This window comes from Prinia subflava, chromosome Z (assembly GCF_021018805.1).
Source record: "Prinia subflava isolate CZ2003 ecotype Zambia chromosome Z, Cam_Psub_1.2, whole genome shotgun sequence".
In the NCBI taxonomy this organism is placed as follows: Eukaryota; Metazoa; Chordata; class Aves; order Passeriformes; family Cisticolidae; genus Prinia; species Prinia subflava.
The window spans coordinates 23,292,711-23,312,676 of NC_086283.1; the positions used below are offsets into that span (position 1 = coordinate 23,292,711).

Consider the following 19,966-nt stretch of genomic DNA (forward strand, 5'->3'; position numbering starts at 1 on the left):
CTTTGGTTCTTGTTTAGAGTTCTTAATAAATTGCACTGCTTAATAAAGCAACATTGCAGAACCTGCAAAAAGACAGTGTTTCTAGTCCCCAACCTTCTGAGAGCCTTTTACGCTCTAGTCTGCCCCTGTCCCACAGACAAAAGCAGCTGGGCTCCAAACATATGTAGATATAGCCTAAACTGGATCTGAAACATCCCAGACAAACTTGTAACAAATCCAACAGAAGCTGTCTACAAAAATTAGAGGTTAAATGCAAATTTCTGATCCTAAACTACAGACTGCCTTACAACCAACTAGAAAAATAAGGTGGTGGTGGACTTTTTTAATATGGTCCTGTGCAGAAGCAGCTTTCAGACTTTAATGTTTTACATTTCCATTTCTTCAAAGACAAACTGAATATAGATAAACCTAGAAGGAGAATTACTGAGCCTCAAGCCTCGAAGATAATGTCCACTGAGAAGCAAGGGCACTAGAAAAAGCAAGAACAAGATCAACCTTTCCAGACCAGTGCAATCTTCAGCTGAAGGCTGCTGTAGCGTTAAAGATACGCAATTCCTCCAGTGCTCAAGTTTTTTGAATCGTGGCAGGAAGAAACAAACAAACAAAAAAAGACTCACCTGTAGAAACTGAAGCCAAGCCATGGCTAGTGGGAGATTGCAGAAGCCTCTATTGCTCCATGCTTCGTATTTTGTTTATAGAAAAGTTCCCGTCTTTTCCGCAGCACCAGATCTCTGAGCACTAACATGTTCCAATGAAATCTCCAATTCAACAATGATTAGGCAGAGGTTCCATGAGGCCCCTCTTCACAACCACAAAGAAAGCAGCTGCAAATAAAGATCACACAGTTCATTAGCAGAAAGGTGGCAGCAGCCACTCTTCCATTCTGGAACCCATCCTGAGACACTGGGAAACAGGTAGAGACAGCCACAGCAAGGCAGCTGAGAAGCAAATTGTGCCAGAATCCCCAGTGCAGGCTGATGGCAGCACAGACTTGGCTAGGTGTCCATGAAAGCAGCAGCACCAAGGCCCAGCCACCCTCTCCAGGATAACCTGGATGCACACGGGCCTGGGCTTGGCACAGCAGGAGCTCACCCACAGCAGCTCCATACTCTCCGTCTGGCCAGTCCATTTGCAAGTTGAATATTTATACTCAGTGCCTCCACAAAGAAGTGTCAATTCCAGTACTGGCTCCAGCTGAGCAGCTGGCAGTGCTGGTTAGAGGGAAAGGGCTGTTACTGAGGCAGTTCCTTTTCAGAGTGCAAGTAAGATCTCCTTATTTACGAGGGAGTTCCCAGGCTGACCTCTGGGCACCACAAGGCAGATCTGCTCAGCTACAAGAGACAGCACTGAACTTAAAGCAAATCTTAAGTAACCAGCCAGACACAATATGCTGAATTTCTCTGAACTTTATTGGCACTTCAGGAAGAACAAGGTATGGATTTTAACAACTCCTCTGAACGGGAAAAACATGTCTTAATCAAGGTTCTCTCTGCAGATAAGCATATGGACCCATGAATTACTCCACAGTCTTAAGGAATTGATGTTTTATTATAATCCACTAAAACAACTGGTCAAAAACCTTCAACATAATTTACAGCAACAAAAAATAAAACAAGAAAAAAAAAGCCAGGCAACATGTGATAAAGTACTTCCCTCCCCCCACCCCCAAGAGGAGTAGTTATCCAATTAAACTGAAACATGAAGAGGAAAAACAATTCACTGTATTCTAACAAATAAAAAATGTGTGTGTCTAAAATCTCACCGTAATACTGAAAGCTTCTTACATTAGTTTTCTTGCAAAATATCATCTTTATAATACAGTATACATTTCCAAGGGAAGGAGGACCATAAACACACCCTCCATCCCTTGACTAATATTTTCTAGTTGTGCATAGCTAAAAATATTGAAATCAAATATCATTAGATACCACTGGAATATAATACTGGTTAAAAAGAAGGCAGGGCTGAAACAACTACAAAGAGTAAAGTGGACTCACTGGCACAAGCCGTTCTATTCCTTTATTGGACCATGTGGAATTAGAACGTTTAAAAAACCCTATAAACAGAAGTCATGCCAACATCATAATACATAAGAGCTCAGCAGTGTTGTGTGATCCATCAAAGCAGAAAAGGTTTACTGGTTTATTATTTGAACACATATTCCAGGCACCATACGTCAGCTTGTTAGGAAATTATTAAAATATTAGATAGGCTTTTCTCCCCTCAAATGCATCAACAGTTGCCATGGACAGAGCAGAAATGCTGAGAACCAGTTTTAAAGCACCAAAACAGAAGTTTAAAGGTTGTCTGTTCCCCAGTAATGAGACTCACCCAGAGCCAATGCCAACCACCTTCAGTACAGAAATATGCAAAAACATTCTGACAAATTTAACTGCAATCTTTCATTTATGACTTTCATGGTACTGAGGTGTATTTTTCTTGGCCAACAAAAAGCTTGCCATGTCATGTGCCCCCCAAAAGCACTCTGTGTCCAGGGGAGGGAAGGGGGCTCCCACATGACACACCAGGGTGTTTAAGAGCATGGATTGGCATGTTGCTTCTAACACAGGTTGGCTGGTATTTGTATCCATCTCCACACAGACTTGCATTGCTTACAGAAAATAAAGTAACACAGAACTGGTGAGGTTGTTTCCAGCCACCCAAGGAATTCTTGGGGAAATACTGCAGTTTGTTAACACTATCATAAACATTTCTTTTTTGGCACAGTCCCCCTTTGCCCTTTTTCATCCACCAGTGAGCTGAAAATGCTCCAGTTTTCAGATGTTTTCCTTCTATCACCACTACCAGTAACATCATACAAAGGGAGAATCAACAAAACTGAGCAAGTCACAAAATCTGGGATTATGCTAGGCAAGAAAATAAATCCCAGGCTACCCCAATAACTTCCTATAGAGACAGGCTAATCCAAGGTGGGCAAAACAAAGGAGGACTTCAGTTTAGGTGAAACCCATTTTTAAGATGACTCTCCTGAAGGTTAACAGTTATGAGGGATCAAGGCAACATCCAATTCAACCCTGAGCATACATGGCTATTTCCTCCACAAAAATGGCAGGGATGATTCTGGGTAGCTACAGCATGAGCAGCTTGGATGACAGGAGGTGATGGTTATTATAATAACTGGCACAAGCAGCTCTCAGGACCAGTCTCACAACAATTTGTATCCCATTTCTAAGAGAAACCTTTCTGTTCTCAAAGCTACAAAAGGCCAAAGCATCCTTCTGGGGAAGGAAAAGCACTTGAGCCACGGATGTGGCAGACTGCTAGTGAGGATTAAGAAAATAATTGGACAAGTGTCTCAGGATCCTCTCCCCTCAAATGCTGCTTGAAGCCAGGAAAACAGATGCAGTCTTGTATATGACCCAGATATGAGAGCAGTTTTCGGTCCCCAGCTGCTGATCACCTTTTATGATTGCATTGAGTTTAAACTAAAGGCATCTGAGCTACAGTAGATTTATACACAGTCATAAGGCACCAATGACTACGTGCTATAAAGGCCTCTTATGGAAAAACCTGAAATCTTGTTCACGTAACTGGAAAAGTATCTGTTCAGCACGGGAAAATACAGCTACAGTGATTTTTAGTCTTTTACATTTCTACTTCCCACTTTAGGTTTCCATTGGCAAAACCAAAAAGGAAGGCAGTGTACTTTAGCTATCTCTGTCTCACTGGTTACATTGAACTCAGACAAATGATAGTGAACAAAGCCATTGATCAGAGACAAAACCTCTAGAAAGCAGGGAATTGGAGGCTTCAAACCACACTATCAGTTGAAATACTCCAAAAGCCTCCTCATGATTAGGAAATTCAAAGCTCCATCATTAAACAACAAAAGGTAACAACCAGCAGGAACACCACAGCATCTGTTTGGTCTGCTTATTTTTGTAGGACAAAAACTTTGGTCTTTTAGAGAGAAAGTCCATATCTTATGTTCAATCCTTCTTCTTAAGCTCCAGTCTCCCCTTTTTAACTGCATGATTCAGACTCTGGGTTAAGCCAGAAATTCAGACCCTGGCTACTAAACTTAATCCTGAAGCTTGCACAGGTTAGTAGAAAGGTAGAGTATCAGACTGTCAGCTCTTGACTGTATAAAACGCAGTACAAGTATCTGCTGGTCTCCCCACACAACGGGAGAAGACAGCAACACAGCCACCTCACTGGGCAAACCCAGCACACTAAGACTTCACCCCAAGCCAAACAGCTTTACCCCAACACGTGTTTGCTCTCCCAAGCCACACCAGGCAGACATAATTACTATTCTTTCTTCTGTCACTTAACTCCAGCATTTGCCCAAAACTTGATAAATAAGACCATGGTCACTCTTCTGTAGTGGTTCCAGCATAGCACGATTATGAGCGAATGACGGGAGAAGATGGGAAAGAGGGGAGAAGAGAGTGCAGGGCAGCAGGTGCAGGGGAGAGTTTACATGGACTCAAACTCATCAATGCGCTGCTTGGTGTTACCCTGCCGAATCTGACGGAGGGTCTTGTACTTGTCTCGGCCTAGGCGCATGTTCTCAGCGTGGATCATATCATTGGCTGTCTTCTTGGTTTCATCTCGAGCGTTTGCCAGCTCTGAGGAAAGAGCCTTTAGAGGAGGAGAAAAAGACAGCAACAGGTCAGTACATGCCAGAGACTCAAAGCTGGACAAAGATTTTCTCCGGATCCTCCTAAAGATTCAGTATCTATCTATAGAGACAGGAAACAGACCAGCCCTGGTGTATTCTTCTGGGCAAGCTGCTCTAGCTGATGTTGCCTGAACAAGGAAGTGGGATAAGATGATCTCATGTATGCCCCTCCAATCTAAACAGATCTATGATTTTGTGGAAGTTGTTAATATTTCTCCCTAACACTTTAAGATAGAAAACATCAGGCAATCTGCCACCTATTTTACTTCATCTAGCACAGTTAAGAAAGATTGTCTCCAATGTCTATACTTTAAAAGAACGGCCATGTTGAGGCATCCCTGAAGACCTGAAGCAGGAGCATTTTGTAGAATTTGAGGAATTACTAGCTTTCCACCAGAAAAGAAACTTGCTGCAGAAGATAAAATGCACCTCTACCATTCTGTGTGTAACCACCACAGTAGAATGCAGAATGAGCAAACCCTGGTGCCAGTCAGGCAGCAAATAAGATGGTGCAGTAGTGCTGTCTCTGTGCTGAGCCCTAGTGGGCTACTCCAGGGTTTTGCAATGTAGAGTTTTGCAATGCAACCCGGACTCGACAGTTAGAGGTAGTTTCTGGGTAGGAATCAGACTAAGTTCTTCAATTTGTTGCAGCCAGGGCTATGAACAGCTGTCAGGTGGTTGGAAATGCTCACAGAAAGCACACTAAATCTGACAGATGCTGCTTGTTGGCACTGCTTCAAAATACTTCCCTGCTTCCAGTAAAATAGAAGAGCCAGAAGACAAGATCTGCCTCTCTACTCAACGGCTAAGCAGCAATCTGGCAAGATCATGATCATCTCTCTTCCCTGCTTCTCCCCTCATTTTCTAAATAACAGTAATACCTTCCAGCTGCAAGAAATGTTGAGAAAAGTAGAAGCAGCACCCACACACACACTCTGCTACGAGCTTCTTACCTTCAAGTGTTTCTGGACCCGCTCATTCTTCTCTGCTTCAGTGGTGCGCTCCTCCTCACTGCGGTCCTTGATGGTGGCCTCTGACCGTAACTCAGCACTGGCTTCTGCTGCATTCTCATCCTGCTCATCATCATGCTCGTTCTCAGAGTGCATGGGTTCAGTGACATGAGGGGTGCTCATGGCAGTCTTCAGCTCCTCTTTGGTCTTCTCTAGGTCCTCCTGCACCCTCTGTGCCTGCAGTAGGATATGCCACAGTGAGTGAGTCAGAATAATCCTGAGCGCCTGACAACTTCTCACAGAAGCACCACTTAGTGCTTGTTACAGGAAACCTTGCACCTCTGAAGGGGTATATTCCAAAGATACTCAGCCACCATCATTTGCAAAATTTTCTGCTGGATAACACTTCAGAGATCTGAAGAATGGTTACTGTTAATGGAAATTGGGCTACAGGTCTAATTTGTCAAAAATTGCTACATGGATTTAGAATAAGTCATCCTTTTCATGGAGAAAACCAAAGCTGCATATTTACAAGAGCCTCAAGCTTGCAAGCATTGAGTCTAGTGTGGAATCCAGTGCAGTAGTCCACGTTACAGCCCAGAACAAAGAGCAATTCCACAAAAAGCATGCCATTTGCTCAGATTCAGCTTTACCTTATGCTGCCACTCCTGTGCCTCGCTCTCCTTCTTCTGCCGGGCCAGCTCCAGCTGTGTGATCCTAGCTGTGAGTTCTGCCATCTCAGCAGCCTGTAGAAGAAAGTCTTTTAGTGGAAACAAAACCCAAGATATTAGCTAAATGAATCATTTACTTCAAGTCCTGAGTGAGAACACATCTTTCAGTAAGAAGAAAGCCTTCCTGTTAACTTCAGTTCTACCAATACCTCCATGATGAAAGAGGAAAGGAAGCCAAAAAAGTCCCAAAACAAAAAAGTTTTGACTTTCATTGTGAGTTGGGGTTTTATTTGGTTGTTGAAGGTTCTTTTTCCTTCTCCCCAAAACAGAGCTACAAAACTCAGTTCTTTGAATCCAAACCAGGGAAAGCAACACTTTATCATTATCACATGCAAAAAAAAGCAAAAAGTAATACAAATCTACTGTGCAAATACGCTTGTATTTATGTATATTTTCATCTACTTGAGGATAAAAATTAAAGAATCTATGAATATAGTGCTTCCTCACTATATTCATAGCCTGGTTGGCTTCAAAACTTAGATGCTTCCCCTTTCACTAATTTCTCTACTTGACTTTCAGTTCACCAGCTTACCAACTGTTCCTGGGTCTTCTGTTGATCATGGGATGCTCTCAATAGGGCCTCCTTTGCTTCTTCTGCTTCTCTACGTTCCTTAGCCAGTTTCTCGGCTTCCTCCTGAGCTCGTTTTCTCTCCTGTTCCAGCTCCAGAGCTCTGCGGGTCTGTTCTTCCAATTCTGGAAAACAGAGGAGCACATTTCAGGACAGATAAGTAAGGAACAGCAGTAGAAGAGGAAAGTCTGTCTGGGTAAGGGTTTTTCTTCAGAGGGAAAGGTAAAGGAGAGACACAAACAACTGTCCCCTTTCCTCTCCTTTACATTTTACCTGGAGCAGTAAGACTAAAAGTCAGGCCCACCCTGAATGGATTTGTGGGGAAGCCCCATCCCAAAATCACATACCTAAGGGCAGAGAAGCATTCAGTATTTTGTTTGGGCAATACCACACTAACTCTAGCCAAGCAATTAGTAAATCACCGCAGCAATGGCTGGTGTGACCCCTGCTACACTTTCTGACTCCTTCCTCTACAGATATTCTGGGATAAAGCTTCCAGCCAACACAGAAACAATGGCAAAGTACTTCTGCTGCCAAGAGAGACATCTTGGCTGTTAATCATTTCTTTAATGAAGATCTTTTTTCAGCAACTGCATATGGAGAGCTTACATTCAGCTTCAGGAGGCTAAACCAGGGCCCTAACACCAGTCAGCACAGAACTCTGGAGAGAAATTACTCAGAGATGCTCTTCACTTTACTATTTGAACCCTTCTCACTCAGACTATTCATCATCAATGGAAACACTGAAAGATTTCCTATTACCTTGCTGAGCTTTCTTGGTTTGCTCCTCAATTTGCTTGAGTCTCTCCATCAACTCCTCTTTCTCACGCTCAATCTTCTCCTTCTCCTTTTCTGCCAACTCCCTCTTCTTCTTCTCATTCTCCAGCAGGGCTCTGAAGGAAGGAAGTCACAAAGTAATTTCAAACCAACTATCACCCAGACTGGAGCACTTCCTAGTAAACACACAAGGAGAGCACACACAAGATGTGCCCTAAAGCACTCAGATAATGAGCTTTACTCCAGATGTACCCCTTTATAGAAGTGCAAAAATAAAAAGCCTTGCTGACATTCATCTCAATGATAAGTTCATAATAGCAATGTTATAAGGGAAATCTCCACATTTCAAGGTCTGTATTAGTCCCATCAAATGGACAGACAAATCTTGAGGTCCAAGAAAGTAATGGGGGTCACATTTCTGATGAGTACTATTATTACCAACTCATTAGACCTACTGAAGCAGAAAGCAACCTGCTCTGTTTTCGGCTCGAGCAGATTAAGGTGCTGCCAGCCATTTATCTAGCACATGATGTTATTTATGCAGTGATTAGTCACACCCAGGTTACTCAGAACCCCACCAACCTCTCCATCTGTTTCTGATGTTTCTCTTCCCGAGCCTGTGCCTTCATCTGCTGCACCTCAATGGTGTCTGGTTTACGCCTGCGCATGTAGAGCTCGTGGTTCCCCATGCAAAGTGCCAAGATTCGTTTGTTAATCCGTAACCGAGGGGCATAGAATACAAAGTCCTTGGGATGAGAAAAAGGCAGCTTTAGACCTGTTCTTTCAGCATAAGAAGCCCCTTGTGTATGCACTATGCTCCCAAGACCCCAAGCTTTTTAGAGTTGCCTGCCAGATTTTCTTAAAAATGTCTAATTCATTACTGGTGGCACTTAGACACTTCTTTCTGGAACGGATTTCAACCTGACAAACACACCCGGGGCAGGAGCACCCAGTGTGCCATTCCAGTGTTCTGGGTTTCACTGTAACATATACCTAGCACCAAGCACACAGCGTTTTAGCATCACCATTTCATTACAAACACCAGCAGAGCTGGTTTACTAGGCACACCATGTCCCTGGCTTCTCCCATTTCAATAATCTGTACAATAGCCTGGCCAGCCACATTGAATGTAATGTCTTGGCTTATGCCAGAAAGGGTGTTAAATGTTACAATCAATGGATAAATAACTTTGTTCTGTTAAGAAGGAGCAACAGCAACAGGGAAATGCTTTCAAGGAGCAATGGAACAAGAATGACCAGAAGAACAGAAGGTACTAGCTAGCACAGGAAATTATTAGACCTTAAAGATGAAAGCAATTACATTCAATATAAATTTGCAAGGAAAAAACCAGTCTACCCTACAAAATGACCTAAAGCTTCTGCATTAAGTAAGGTGAAAACCTTCAAAAGATCGTCCCACACACTATTAAAGGCAACAGGTTGCAAATGATCCATCCACAACTAACAGAAGTAGCTTAGACCCCTAACTGTATTATCAGAGAATCTGAACAGTCTTAGGAAAATCAGAAACCCTAAGCAAGAGCTACTCCCTTAAAAGCTTAAGCTTATCCTAAATTTCTACCCTCTTAGCCAGAAAAAAAACAACTATCACTTGTCTGCCCTGAACAGGTCTCCATGCTTACATCAGTGTTAATGCTTCTGATGAAAGGATTCTAAGCAAAAAAAACCCCAAAAAACACCCAAAACCAAACCCACAGAAATCATTCTACCAAGAAGCTTAAAGGTTAATAGCTTAACATGAATCTTGCTTCTTACTGGTGCTTTCTTGTCAATAGGCTTAATAACAAATTTCTTGTCATTGAATGAGATATTTCTGATCTCACTCCAAGGGAATCCAATTTTCGGTGTTAGCCTGCAGAAATTGGAAGCAAAAAGAAATAAGAAAGCCCAAGGTCATTCCAAATTCTTGACTTAGAATATAAAGCTCAAAATTACACCAAATCCATCCTCATATTTCTGTAGTCTTATGGTACTTGAAATCAGCAGACAAAATTAGTCAAGCAGATGAAATACAAACATAAGAAGCAGGTTTTCAGTACCACTTTTTTGGTTTTTTAAAATGAAAAATAGAACTGGAGAATGCATCTGTAGCAGGAAGACCAGGGACATAAGTAAAACTATCTTGAAAAGATTTGCCAATTTCTTGTATTTCTTTGGTTGGTCCAAAGAAGCACATTGTATGGATTATTTTGGCAACATCAAAAACACAGCCAAGAATGATACAGCAATTGTGAAGTTTAGTTTAAGACTTGAATTCCAGGAGAGATTGATTTTGAGTGAGTTTATATTAGAAAGGAGCTGAAGGCAATGATGAAGAGAGAAGGGTTTATTACCTATCATTCTGCTCATAAATGTTGAGTCCAAGAGCATCTACACCTAGCCAGAGCTCAGAGCCTTTCTTGTTCTTAATGCTGAAGTAGTTCACACCATACATTTCCAGATCCTGTGCAATTTTCAGGTACTCCAAGACAGCATCTTCTCTGCAGCATATAAGAAGAAAGCAGATATTCTTTTTTGAGTCTTTAAGCCCTTAGAGCAAGAAGGTGCTCTCTTCCCACGTGGACAGAGAAGCAACAAGCTGGCAAATGTTCTAAGCATCATCCTAGAAGATCATTACAAACTCTGCAAACTCAGTCTTGTTTTACTAAGAACAGCCAGCTGATGTGGACCAGCAAGAGCAGAGGCACGTGAACCTGGTTACTCTGAGCAAAATAATGTGAAGAATGCTAACTTTACCTGAAGCAAGTCACAGATTTTTGTATGCATTTGTACATTACACACTAACACTACTTCAAATACAGCAATTTCACACTGCATCAGTCACCTAATCATTCCTCGATGTTCCTCATGCCACACCTGGATCCTCTCTTCCCACTGGTCCTTGTTAAGCTTGTGCTGCTCCAAAACCCTGGAACGAGTATACATGGGATGTTTAAAACCAAGCACTACATATATGCACACACACAATCACATCACTCAGTAATAATGCTTCATTAAATACTCCATTGGCATCAGAGTTCCCCCACAAAAATATTCCAAGAAATATAGTTTTATTAAAAGGCTAGATAGAGACACAATGGTCAGCATTCAGACTTCTAACAAATGACAAATTTTATTCAGTTTTGCTTCTCCTTGTAAGCATATTGTGTTTTGGAGTTTCTCACACTACTTCTGATAAGAGTTTCAGAATAGCAGTAAGAAGTTTAAGCTCTTAATTAATTGAACACTAATCTAAATGCTCAAAATGGCACAAGGCTATATTTTATTCTGAGCATTGCAATCAAAACACCCCCTACGTTAAAAAAAGATGAAAAAATCACAAACTCTTTAAGACAGAAAATGTCTAAGACTATCCAAGTTCACTTGCCTTTGTGGGAGCAGTTTATCACTAGCAAGGTAGCCAGATTTGTGCACATCTTTGTTGAAGTCTCCGTATTTGGACTGGACAGCATAAGAAGCCAGAAGGACAGCTGTTTCTGGAGGACAGTAAATGTCATCATTCAGAATTGCCTCCTTCACTTGGAGAAAGAAAAGGCGCTGTGTGATGTCCTGGATCAGCTCTTCTGCCACATCTTCTGGGTAGAACTTGGCACGGAATTTGAAAAGCAGGGGGCTTTCTTTACGTACATCCTGTGCTGTTACCTGGAACAGAGTTAGCAGATTTTAGAGCCTATATACCAAGTGAAGGGGAGCAGTTTACAAACAGGAAGATAAGCTTGGACTAGAAAAAAATTTCTCTTTTCCAATGCAGAAAAGCAATGATTTTCAATTACTTACTGCTAAATACCTCATCACTTCTCCCCACTGGACTTACACAAGCCAGCAGTTATGACCAGTGGTAGCTAAGTTACTTTCCAGGTTTCTCCCCAGCCAAGATGCTCACATGAGCATGACATCAGTGTTTTGCCAGGAAGGGTAACAGATCTGGCCTGGTAACAAACAGAGCTAGATGCAGGAACAGGTCAGATACCACAATTCCTCACACCCTGGGGAGGGAGTGTGTGGACACCACACTGATCTTGCAGTACTTGAGGTGCGTGGGTAGGAAAGAACAGATCCCTGACAGAAGCATGGAGACTGAATTTGCTCCTGCATACATAGAGAAGGGAACAAGGACAAGCAAAATCTTGGAGCAAACATACCTTTTTGTTCAATTTTAGCCACGTTGAGAAACCCTTGGTGTCTTGATACTGAAGTCCAAAAAACCAGACCTCTCGCAAACCAATTGTCTTGACAACCTGAAAGAAAGATTTTTATTAGCAAGATCCTCAGATGGACTGAACTTACCAGTGGCTGAGAACGTGTTAGAGGTAAGTTCAGACAAAGACAGAGGGTGCCCTGACCACCTGCCTCTCCTGCTGCAGTGCACAGAAAGATGATTGGGCATGTAAGAGGTCTTAAATAGATGTGTGTAATATCCTTTCTTTTCCTTCAGCTCTTTAAGGCTTGTTGGTATTTATAAACAGCTGGGACATTATTTTTTCAGCTACTTATAAGCCAACATGTATAGCCAAAACACAATGCAACAGCTCTGACAGGTTTAGTAACTGCCAGGAATGAGGAACACAGCTCCACTTTCAGGTACACCCCACACTTACCATGCAAATGTACTATTCCTGGGCAAGTCATGAATTATCCTGCTAGGCTGTGCTACTTTAAGGTTTGTTTCTACTCCACTGATAGACAGGCCTTTCATACAGCTATTTACTGAGCAGCAGCATTAAGAGGAAGTGCAGAGGCTAAATCCATATGCTATCCCTTGTGCCAGGACAAAGAGCCACCACAGACATTAACTACACCACTATGCAAGCTCTCTCTGTAGTTACCTCCCTAGCACACCAGGCATGCTATGTAAATAAGAATTAAAAAGGCTTTAAAGACGTGTTGTGACAAGAGCCTCATCGTGGGGCAGCAAGACTACTGCAGTACAGTGCCACTGTTGATTAAGAGGAGGGGGAAGTTCCTCCAAAGCCTGATTGTTATCAAGGCATCCCCCTTTGTGCCCTGAAAAGCCTGGGACATGCCATGGAGTGCAGCAAGTCTACACAGTGAAGCTCCCCAACATCCCTCCTGAAGACCCAGGAGTTAGTCTCATACTGGCAAACAAGGCACCTACTGCCCACCTCCATTACTGGACAAAAAAGGGGAAGGAAGAAGACATCTGTCTTCAGGCTGGCACAGTTCCTAAAGTACAACACTGTCAGCTGTTTTCACATACCGTTCAACTCGAGCTTGCTCAGAGCTTCCCCCTTTCAAAGGGGTTAATAGAGATGCAAGAGACTGAGACTTGCCCTGTGAAAACCAGCTGCCAGGTCATTTGATACAATTTTGTATAATTTTTGCCTGAAGGTGCACTCTGTTCCCTTCAGATGTGGTCTTTACTTTGGTAAGATACAACACCAAAGACATAGGTTCCCCACAAACACATCACTAATTAGATTGTTTAGGGCCTGGATCAGACATTTCTTCTGAGCTTCCTAAAGCAGCATTAGGGCCTTTGTTCCTTTCAGGCAGAAAAACCAAATGCAGTTTTCAGCAGAGGTATGCCATTGGTGGCACACACAGACAAAACCTACACTAGGTCATGCAGTCCATGTACAATCATCCCACTGGGGTTCCTGAAATTATTCAGCCTATCACTGCTCGAACATGAATGGAGAGCTGGGCTAGAGACCCTGCAGATTTAGAGGATTGCAGGTCCCTTGTGCATCATGCAGCAGGATGAACACAGTCAAGGAGGCTTTCGGAGAAGAATCAGGGTTTGCTATGTACATGCAGTTTTGGACACTGTAATATAAGAAAGATAATTATCTCTAATATTAAGATATTAGAGAAGGTCCAAAGGGGGCAATTAAGTTGAAGGGACTTGAGGGGAAGCCATATGAGAAGCAGCTGAGGGCACTTGGTCTGTTCAGCCTGGAGAAGACTGAGAGGGGACCTCACACTGTCTACAACTTCCTCATGAGGGAAGAGGAGGGGCAGACACTGATCACTTTCCTGTGGTGACCAGTGACCAAACACAAGGGAATGGCTTGAAGTTATCAGGGAAGGTTTAGGCTGGATACCAGAAGAGAAGATTCTTCACCCAGAAGGTGGTTGGGCTGGTTCCCCATAGAACTGGTCACAGTACCACTTGACAGAGTTCAAGAAACATTTGGACAATGCTCTCAGACACGTGGTGTAATTGTTGAGGATGGTCCTGTGCAGGGCCAGGAGTTGGATGTAATGATCCTTGTAAGTCCCTTCCAACCCAGCATATTCTGTGATTCTGTGACTGGAAGCAGATGGTTCAAGGAGGGAAAGAAAGACTATCCTAGAGCCCAAGGACAGCTCTGTTCTTGGAAGCATTAACATATGAATGGGATGGAAGGTCCTCACTGGACTGCATGGGTCTGCCTTCCCCACTTCCACTTGACAGCAGCTTATGCCTGGGAATTCAACAGGCTGGACTGCCAGCAAGCAGCTGAAAGGCTCCACACTGTGGTCCCACACAAAAGGACTTTTATTCCACAGCAGAAGCCTGCACAGCAATAGCAGAGACAAACACAAGCTGGGGGCAGAGAAGAGGGGAGACAGCACAGCACTCACCATCACACTCCCAAGCTCCCACTAAACTAAGGCAGTGGGGATAGTCCTCCTCCCTCCTCAGCTTTAGCAGGCTATTTAGTTCCATTTAGCAAGGGTAAAAGCATGAAGAAGAAACAGCTTTCTACAGCTGCAAGGAATCTGGCTGGCAGCAGCATAATTATGTCTGGGGGTGTACAGCATTCAGAGCCCTAATGAACTGTGAGATGTTCCAAAAAGCAAACAGCTACTGGCAGTGGCTACAGATGGAGAGGGGCTGGCGCAAAGGATAGGAGAATAGAGAGTACTGTTTAACACAGACCACAATACTTAAATACCTAAGATCTCCACTCTCATCTGGAGAGCAGCATCTTTTCCTTTATGCCAGGGGGAGCATTAAGTCAGTCCCTGGGTCTTGTTTAGCCTGCTGGATACAGCTTGCTTTACAATGAGGAACAGGTTGGATGCAGCCTTAAAATCCAGCTGTCCCGCAATACCTTGACCAGCTCTACAAAACTCTTAACTGAGTAATAGCTTAAAATTCTACTCAGTAAGCCATACTGATACAGGGAAAAAGTGCCTTTCTGGTGACTCACTTCATCCTCTGCAGCAAGTCTAAGCACAAATAGTAGGGTTTTTTTACTTATGTTCAGAGAAGAAACAGAAGATGTTCCAGGTAACCTTTTCTCTCACTCCTTGTTCCATGTTTTCTAGGTCTGCATGACAATTCCTGCCCTTCCCTTCAGCACTCACCCAGCTCCCTCTGAACTATGTTCCTGCCATTGGGTGCTGCTCCACAGCAGAAGAGGGAGCCATAAGCAGCCTCTTAAAATGTACATTTTAGCATCAAGATGATGACTGAAAATGCTTGTCATTCCCAGCCTAGGAAACACACCACCATACTGGCAAACAAGTACAGATTCTGATTAAAGCACTATTTACACACAGGCAAGACCAAAGCATGCAAGCAGAGGAAAAGGCATTCCACTTGGATCACGTTCCTGCATTAAAAGCCAAATCATCTCAGGCTGTGTCATGGTACAAGTGCCTTGAATGCTGCCCTAGTTAAAGGTGAGGTAGGTCTGTCTCCCTTTCTACAACAGCGACGTCAAGTACATCTGAGAGAAAACTGACACCTAACCTTATTGCTGGAGGAGCTCTGAACGGGTGCCACACCTGCACTTTCATATGCCAGTCAAAACCAACTTGGAACGTGGTCTTCCAGGTAGGCTCCATCTACAGCCACAAATATTCAACTGTTCTCCCTCCATTTAGCTGGTGGATGTACTTCTAATTTTCCCTTCCAAAGTGTTAAAATACCAGTGTGCTAAACTACAGGATCTTCATGTTTTTTGTACTTACTGCAGTTTGCCATTGACATCTTTAGCAACCAAGCAGTTCATTTTTGGTTGGAAATACTGCTTTTCTAAAAGTCAGAAAGTTTCCACATGTTCCTATGAAATTTGAGACACATTTTCCACTCAATCACAAGCCTTCATTACAGGAACAAGAGTTCTGGGGTTTGGTGGGGCAACCAGCCACTATCCTGGGACTCACTGCTTTCTTCCATGAAACTACCTTAGTGAGTTTTGGTGCTTTCACCTAGTGGATTAAGTGTTCCAGAGCCATTTCCTATGTGTTTAAACACTACTGAGTAGGACCTTACCAAGGCTAAAGATTTCTCCTACACTCTCCCTTCTCAAAAAGCCTAGTTTGCAGGCCATGAGACACCAACCAACTTTATTCCAAACACAGCTCAACCCAGATGGAGTTACTCAAAATTCAAGAGGGGTTTGATCAGCCTGTGCTGAAGGTTAAGCAAACATGAAAGAAATCTGACAAACTGGTACTGTACAAAACCACTAAACTTACTGCAGCAGATAAGAAGGAAGCTGCTAAGGTTTATAGCTGCACAACTACCTCAGCAGCCATGCAGATAGAAAAGCAAGACAACGAGACAAGCCAGGGTACAAAAACTCAGAATCTTAGGAGATCTGGCTCTTCGTGAAATCGGAAAGAACATTAAGAATTAAAAATAAGATGAAACAAAAATACCCCTCAACACACATTCCATTACGTGTAAGACTCAATGCTGAACACAAAAAACAGCATCAGTGATCAGGTTTAAAGTGTGCAGAGAGATGCTTATTGTTATCATTTTAATCCATATATAAGTGCATGTTTTTACTACATGCTTAGTTTTGGGCCCAAAAACTGGTTCTTTCACCTGTGACTTGTCTTCATGGCTCTTAATTGGACAGAAATCACCTTTAAGGAGATTTGATGCTCAGTGATTCAAGCTAGAATCAATTTACCAAAAAAAAGAAGAAGTTTGAGAGGCAAAAGAGTGGAGGGACACAATTTTAAAGCCGTGCACAGCAACAAGTATCTAAGAAGTTTCATCAGACAGCAGCTTAATTTTTCATGTGCAGAAGACATGCAATGCAAAGCACTGCTTTGGTTTACTGACTACTCTCCAGACCAGCTGCACTTCAGTCCAATACAGAAAAGGGTCAAAGGAGGAAAACAAGCAGCTATCACTGTTTCAGTGCCTGTGCTCTGCATCCCCAGGAAAGCAGTATTTCAAGGTACCTGGGAAATAATTAGGCCTATGGGATAAGCAGCACCCCTGGCATGCATAGCCCATCCCTGAGCTCTTCTTTTAATCCATCGCTGGCAGCTGAGGAATGGGAGCAAAGTTACAGTTCTTGCTAGCAAGTGCTGGAGTTCAGCAGCTGATGTTAAGAGGCACATCAGCAAAGCTGCAGAAGACAGTGCAGTGCTGTCTCATTTAATCCAGGTTTTGTCCATGCACACAAGCCTAAGATACTTAAGCTAAAGCCGTACAGTTACAAGATTAGGGAATAGGAAGAGCTCTAGTATAAATCATGATGTTACTGCACATGTATATCAGTCCAGTGGTACTTCTACAGCCAGCTACTTTGGGGCGGAAACCGCTTCCTACAAAGCAGTGAAGCATTGGCATTGTTCTGTCACTGAAGAAAATCACTTTGAAATTTAACCAAGCAGAAAAGAGGAAGACAGGATCATTTCTACCTCACGCCCATTCAAATATTATTACTATGGAGCTTTCAAATGCTTTTCTCCTCATTAAGCTAAAACCTAGCTACAAGTTTTCCAAAATCTTCTGAATCCTATTCAGAGTGGACCAGAATCATGTGTGGCATAAGAAATACGTTTATCTACCTTTATACACAACAGGTGAAGATAAATACTGCCTTAATGTTACTGAGCAAAGCCAGCAGATTGCACTGAGGTAGCCATGCAGCTAAAAAGCTTGGTAATGCTTAGCAGCTTCCTTCTTGATTAACTCAGAACTGACAGTTCAAAGCAAAAGGGCACCCCAGGGCAAAAAGATGCTGGATATCTTAAAATTTTTCTGTGCAAGAGTCAAAAATCAGGTTTCACACCAGAAGTCAAAGTCCTGCAACAGCAAAACCATACATCTGCTTTGCAGAGGAGCTCTCCCTTCTCTCAAAAAAAGCACTTATGAAAGCAGATCTTTTTCCAGAACCAGCATCATGCAGAAAATACTAGATTATCATGACCAGGGGCACAATATGGCTTAAGGGAGACAGAAAATAAATAGAAGTAACTTTGTTCTTATGCATCCCATCATAGGAACTCAGACACAACCTAAGGATAGAAAATGAGGCAGAATGAACAATGACCAGCCAGAGAGCAGTCATAATGTCAGCAGGGACAACAGCACTGGACTATCCCTTTACAGGAACCAATACAGACAAACAGTTCAGTCATGTGAAAGATACTGGATATGTAACAGCTGACAATACATTTAAAGGTCCATCCCTTTCCTAAAGAGAGCAAGTTTTATGTCAACCAGACCTTTTAGAAATAACAGATGTTTAAAACTTGCTTCAGACACCTTTTTTCCCCTCTCCATTTCCAACTTCACCTACAATCCAATTTAGGTGAAGTAAGCACTGCCTCGACTTCGAAACCCAGTTCTGCAACACCATTTGTTTCTCCCTTGGCAAAGTGTTTACTGTGGAAAAAGCAAAACAAAACTTCTGTTTAGACAGGTGCTGCGTGAAATACACTGAAAGGAGGAAAACATGCAGCTGTCCAAGAGCATGACAAAGGAGTGAAATCAATTACTAGACATGAAGAGCTGCTATATTGGAAACATGACTGGATGTTTCTCAGAGACAAACTGATGAAGCCCGAGTCTGCCAGCAATGTCAGTTTGCAGCAGAAGCCACAGATGACATAGAGGGGACTGAAAATATCATGTGCAGATTAAAATATTACTGATGCGAGTAGTATTGTTTCTCAGCACTTGGTGCTTTGCTTAGATAATAGCAGAAGGCAGATATTGAAAAAAAAAAGCATGGGAACTATCCACATAAAGAACACCCCATTCCAAAAAAAAAACAAACCCAAAAAACAAAACCAGTTCATTTTTTGATAAATTTGGGGACATGTCACCTCAGCTTCATTAGTAACCACTCTCATGAACCAGCTGTGGCAGAGTTCCATGTTGTGTACACATGGATTCTGGACAGAACTTGGCTTTCACTTTTATCAATCCACACCTGTCAGATCTGAGACCACACAGGGCTAAAATATGCAGGAGCTACTACATAGTAAGACAGACAGCTGAGAACTACACTGCAATTCAGAACTTTTTTGAAAGCCTTTTTATTTTTCCCATTATGAAAGGATGCTCTTTCACTAAAGCTTTGGATCTAACTCCATTTCAGGGCTGGGCTGCAAAGAGTAATATATCATCTAATTTTGAATCATCCAGCTGAGTACAAGAGAAAACAGTAGTTTGTGGTAAAAGATCTAAAAAAAATACGAAAATTTAAATTATATTTTCTGGCCCCAAGTGAAATAGCTGACTTCAATGGGTGAATCAGCCCTCAATTTTCTCTCCTCCTTATGATAGGTGCTATGTAGAGCTGGCCCCAGAATGCTTAACTCTATTGAACCATACCCAAATCTCTGACATATCTGGTCTGGCAGTTCCCTCATCTTGTCATTACTGCAAGATTCAATTTGCACATCTTTGAGCTATGAATTTACTGTTCCCATTTTTTTCCAAGGAGCAAATCTATGGCAAATTATAGCTGAGAAACACAGTGGAGCCTCTCAAAGTTTCACCCGCTGCAGCTGACGATGTCTGTCTTCTGCTGCTCCAACTCTGGGCTGCACATGCCTCCTGCTTCTGTTTGGGCCAAAGCAGCAGGAAATCTGCTTACCCAGTGAAAGCAGAGGAGGGCTGAAGCACCCTATGTAGACAGCCCAATGTAGTATCACTCATTCACTGCTCTTAAGGTCTCCCTCAGAGCTTGATGGGAGCACAGAATATCACTTTACCTGAACTTAAAGGTTGCAGCAGCCTTTGAAACCCAGCTAAGCCTCCCCTGGTTTAGAGACCAACTTCCCTTTGGAATCAATTACATAATGCTTGCAGGTAAGTCAAGCAGAAATAGTTTACTAGGTCCCCCATAAGACTTTTCTTACAAACTAAGGCTGCAGATATCTACTGCTTTCCAATTACTATAAGCCATAGCACAATTCAGTTCACTAGAAGTAATAGCTCCTAACGCAGCCTTGGAGATTAAAAGATGCATTAGTTTTGGAAAAAAAGCACAATGTCTTACTGTGCTGAGTTCTCTTGAAGCTATTACATATAGTGACACTCTTTGAAGTCCTTTAGAAAT

At 42.6% G+C, this 19,966-nt stretch overlaps 1 protein-coding gene across 3 annotated transcripts in view; it reads right to left on the bottom strand.

Moving 5' to 3' along the window:
* Positions 1-1,391: 1,391 nt before the first annotated feature.
* Positions 1,392-19,966, bottom strand: part of LOC134563837 (moesin-like) — a 40,372-nt gene continuing 21,797 nt past the window's right edge. For 2 of the 3 annotated variants that reach the window (XM_063422179.1, XM_063422180.1), the window contains exons 3-13: positions 11,834-11,929; positions 11,059-11,333; positions 10,516-10,599; positions 10,025-10,171; positions 9,447-9,543; positions 8,254-8,417; positions 7,657-7,787; positions 6,859-7,019; positions 6,249-6,341; positions 5,599-5,832; positions 1,392-4,605 (exon numbers count right to left, since the gene is read on the bottom strand). In XM_063422179.1, the coding sequence (XP_063278249.1) occupies positions 4,441-4,605; positions 5,599-5,832; positions 6,249-6,341; positions 6,859-7,019; positions 7,657-7,787; positions 8,254-8,417; positions 9,447-9,543; positions 10,025-10,171; positions 10,516-10,599; positions 11,059-11,333; positions 11,834-11,929 (1,647 nt within the window). In that variant the 3' untranslated portion in view covers positions 1,392-4,440. The remainder of the gene's footprint in view (positions 4,606-5,598; positions 5,833-6,248; positions 6,342-6,858; positions 7,020-7,656; positions 7,788-8,253; positions 8,418-9,446; positions 9,544-10,024; positions 10,172-10,515; positions 10,600-11,058; positions 11,334-11,833; positions 11,930-19,966) is intronic. The other variant, XM_063422181.1, reaches the window with a different exon arrangement.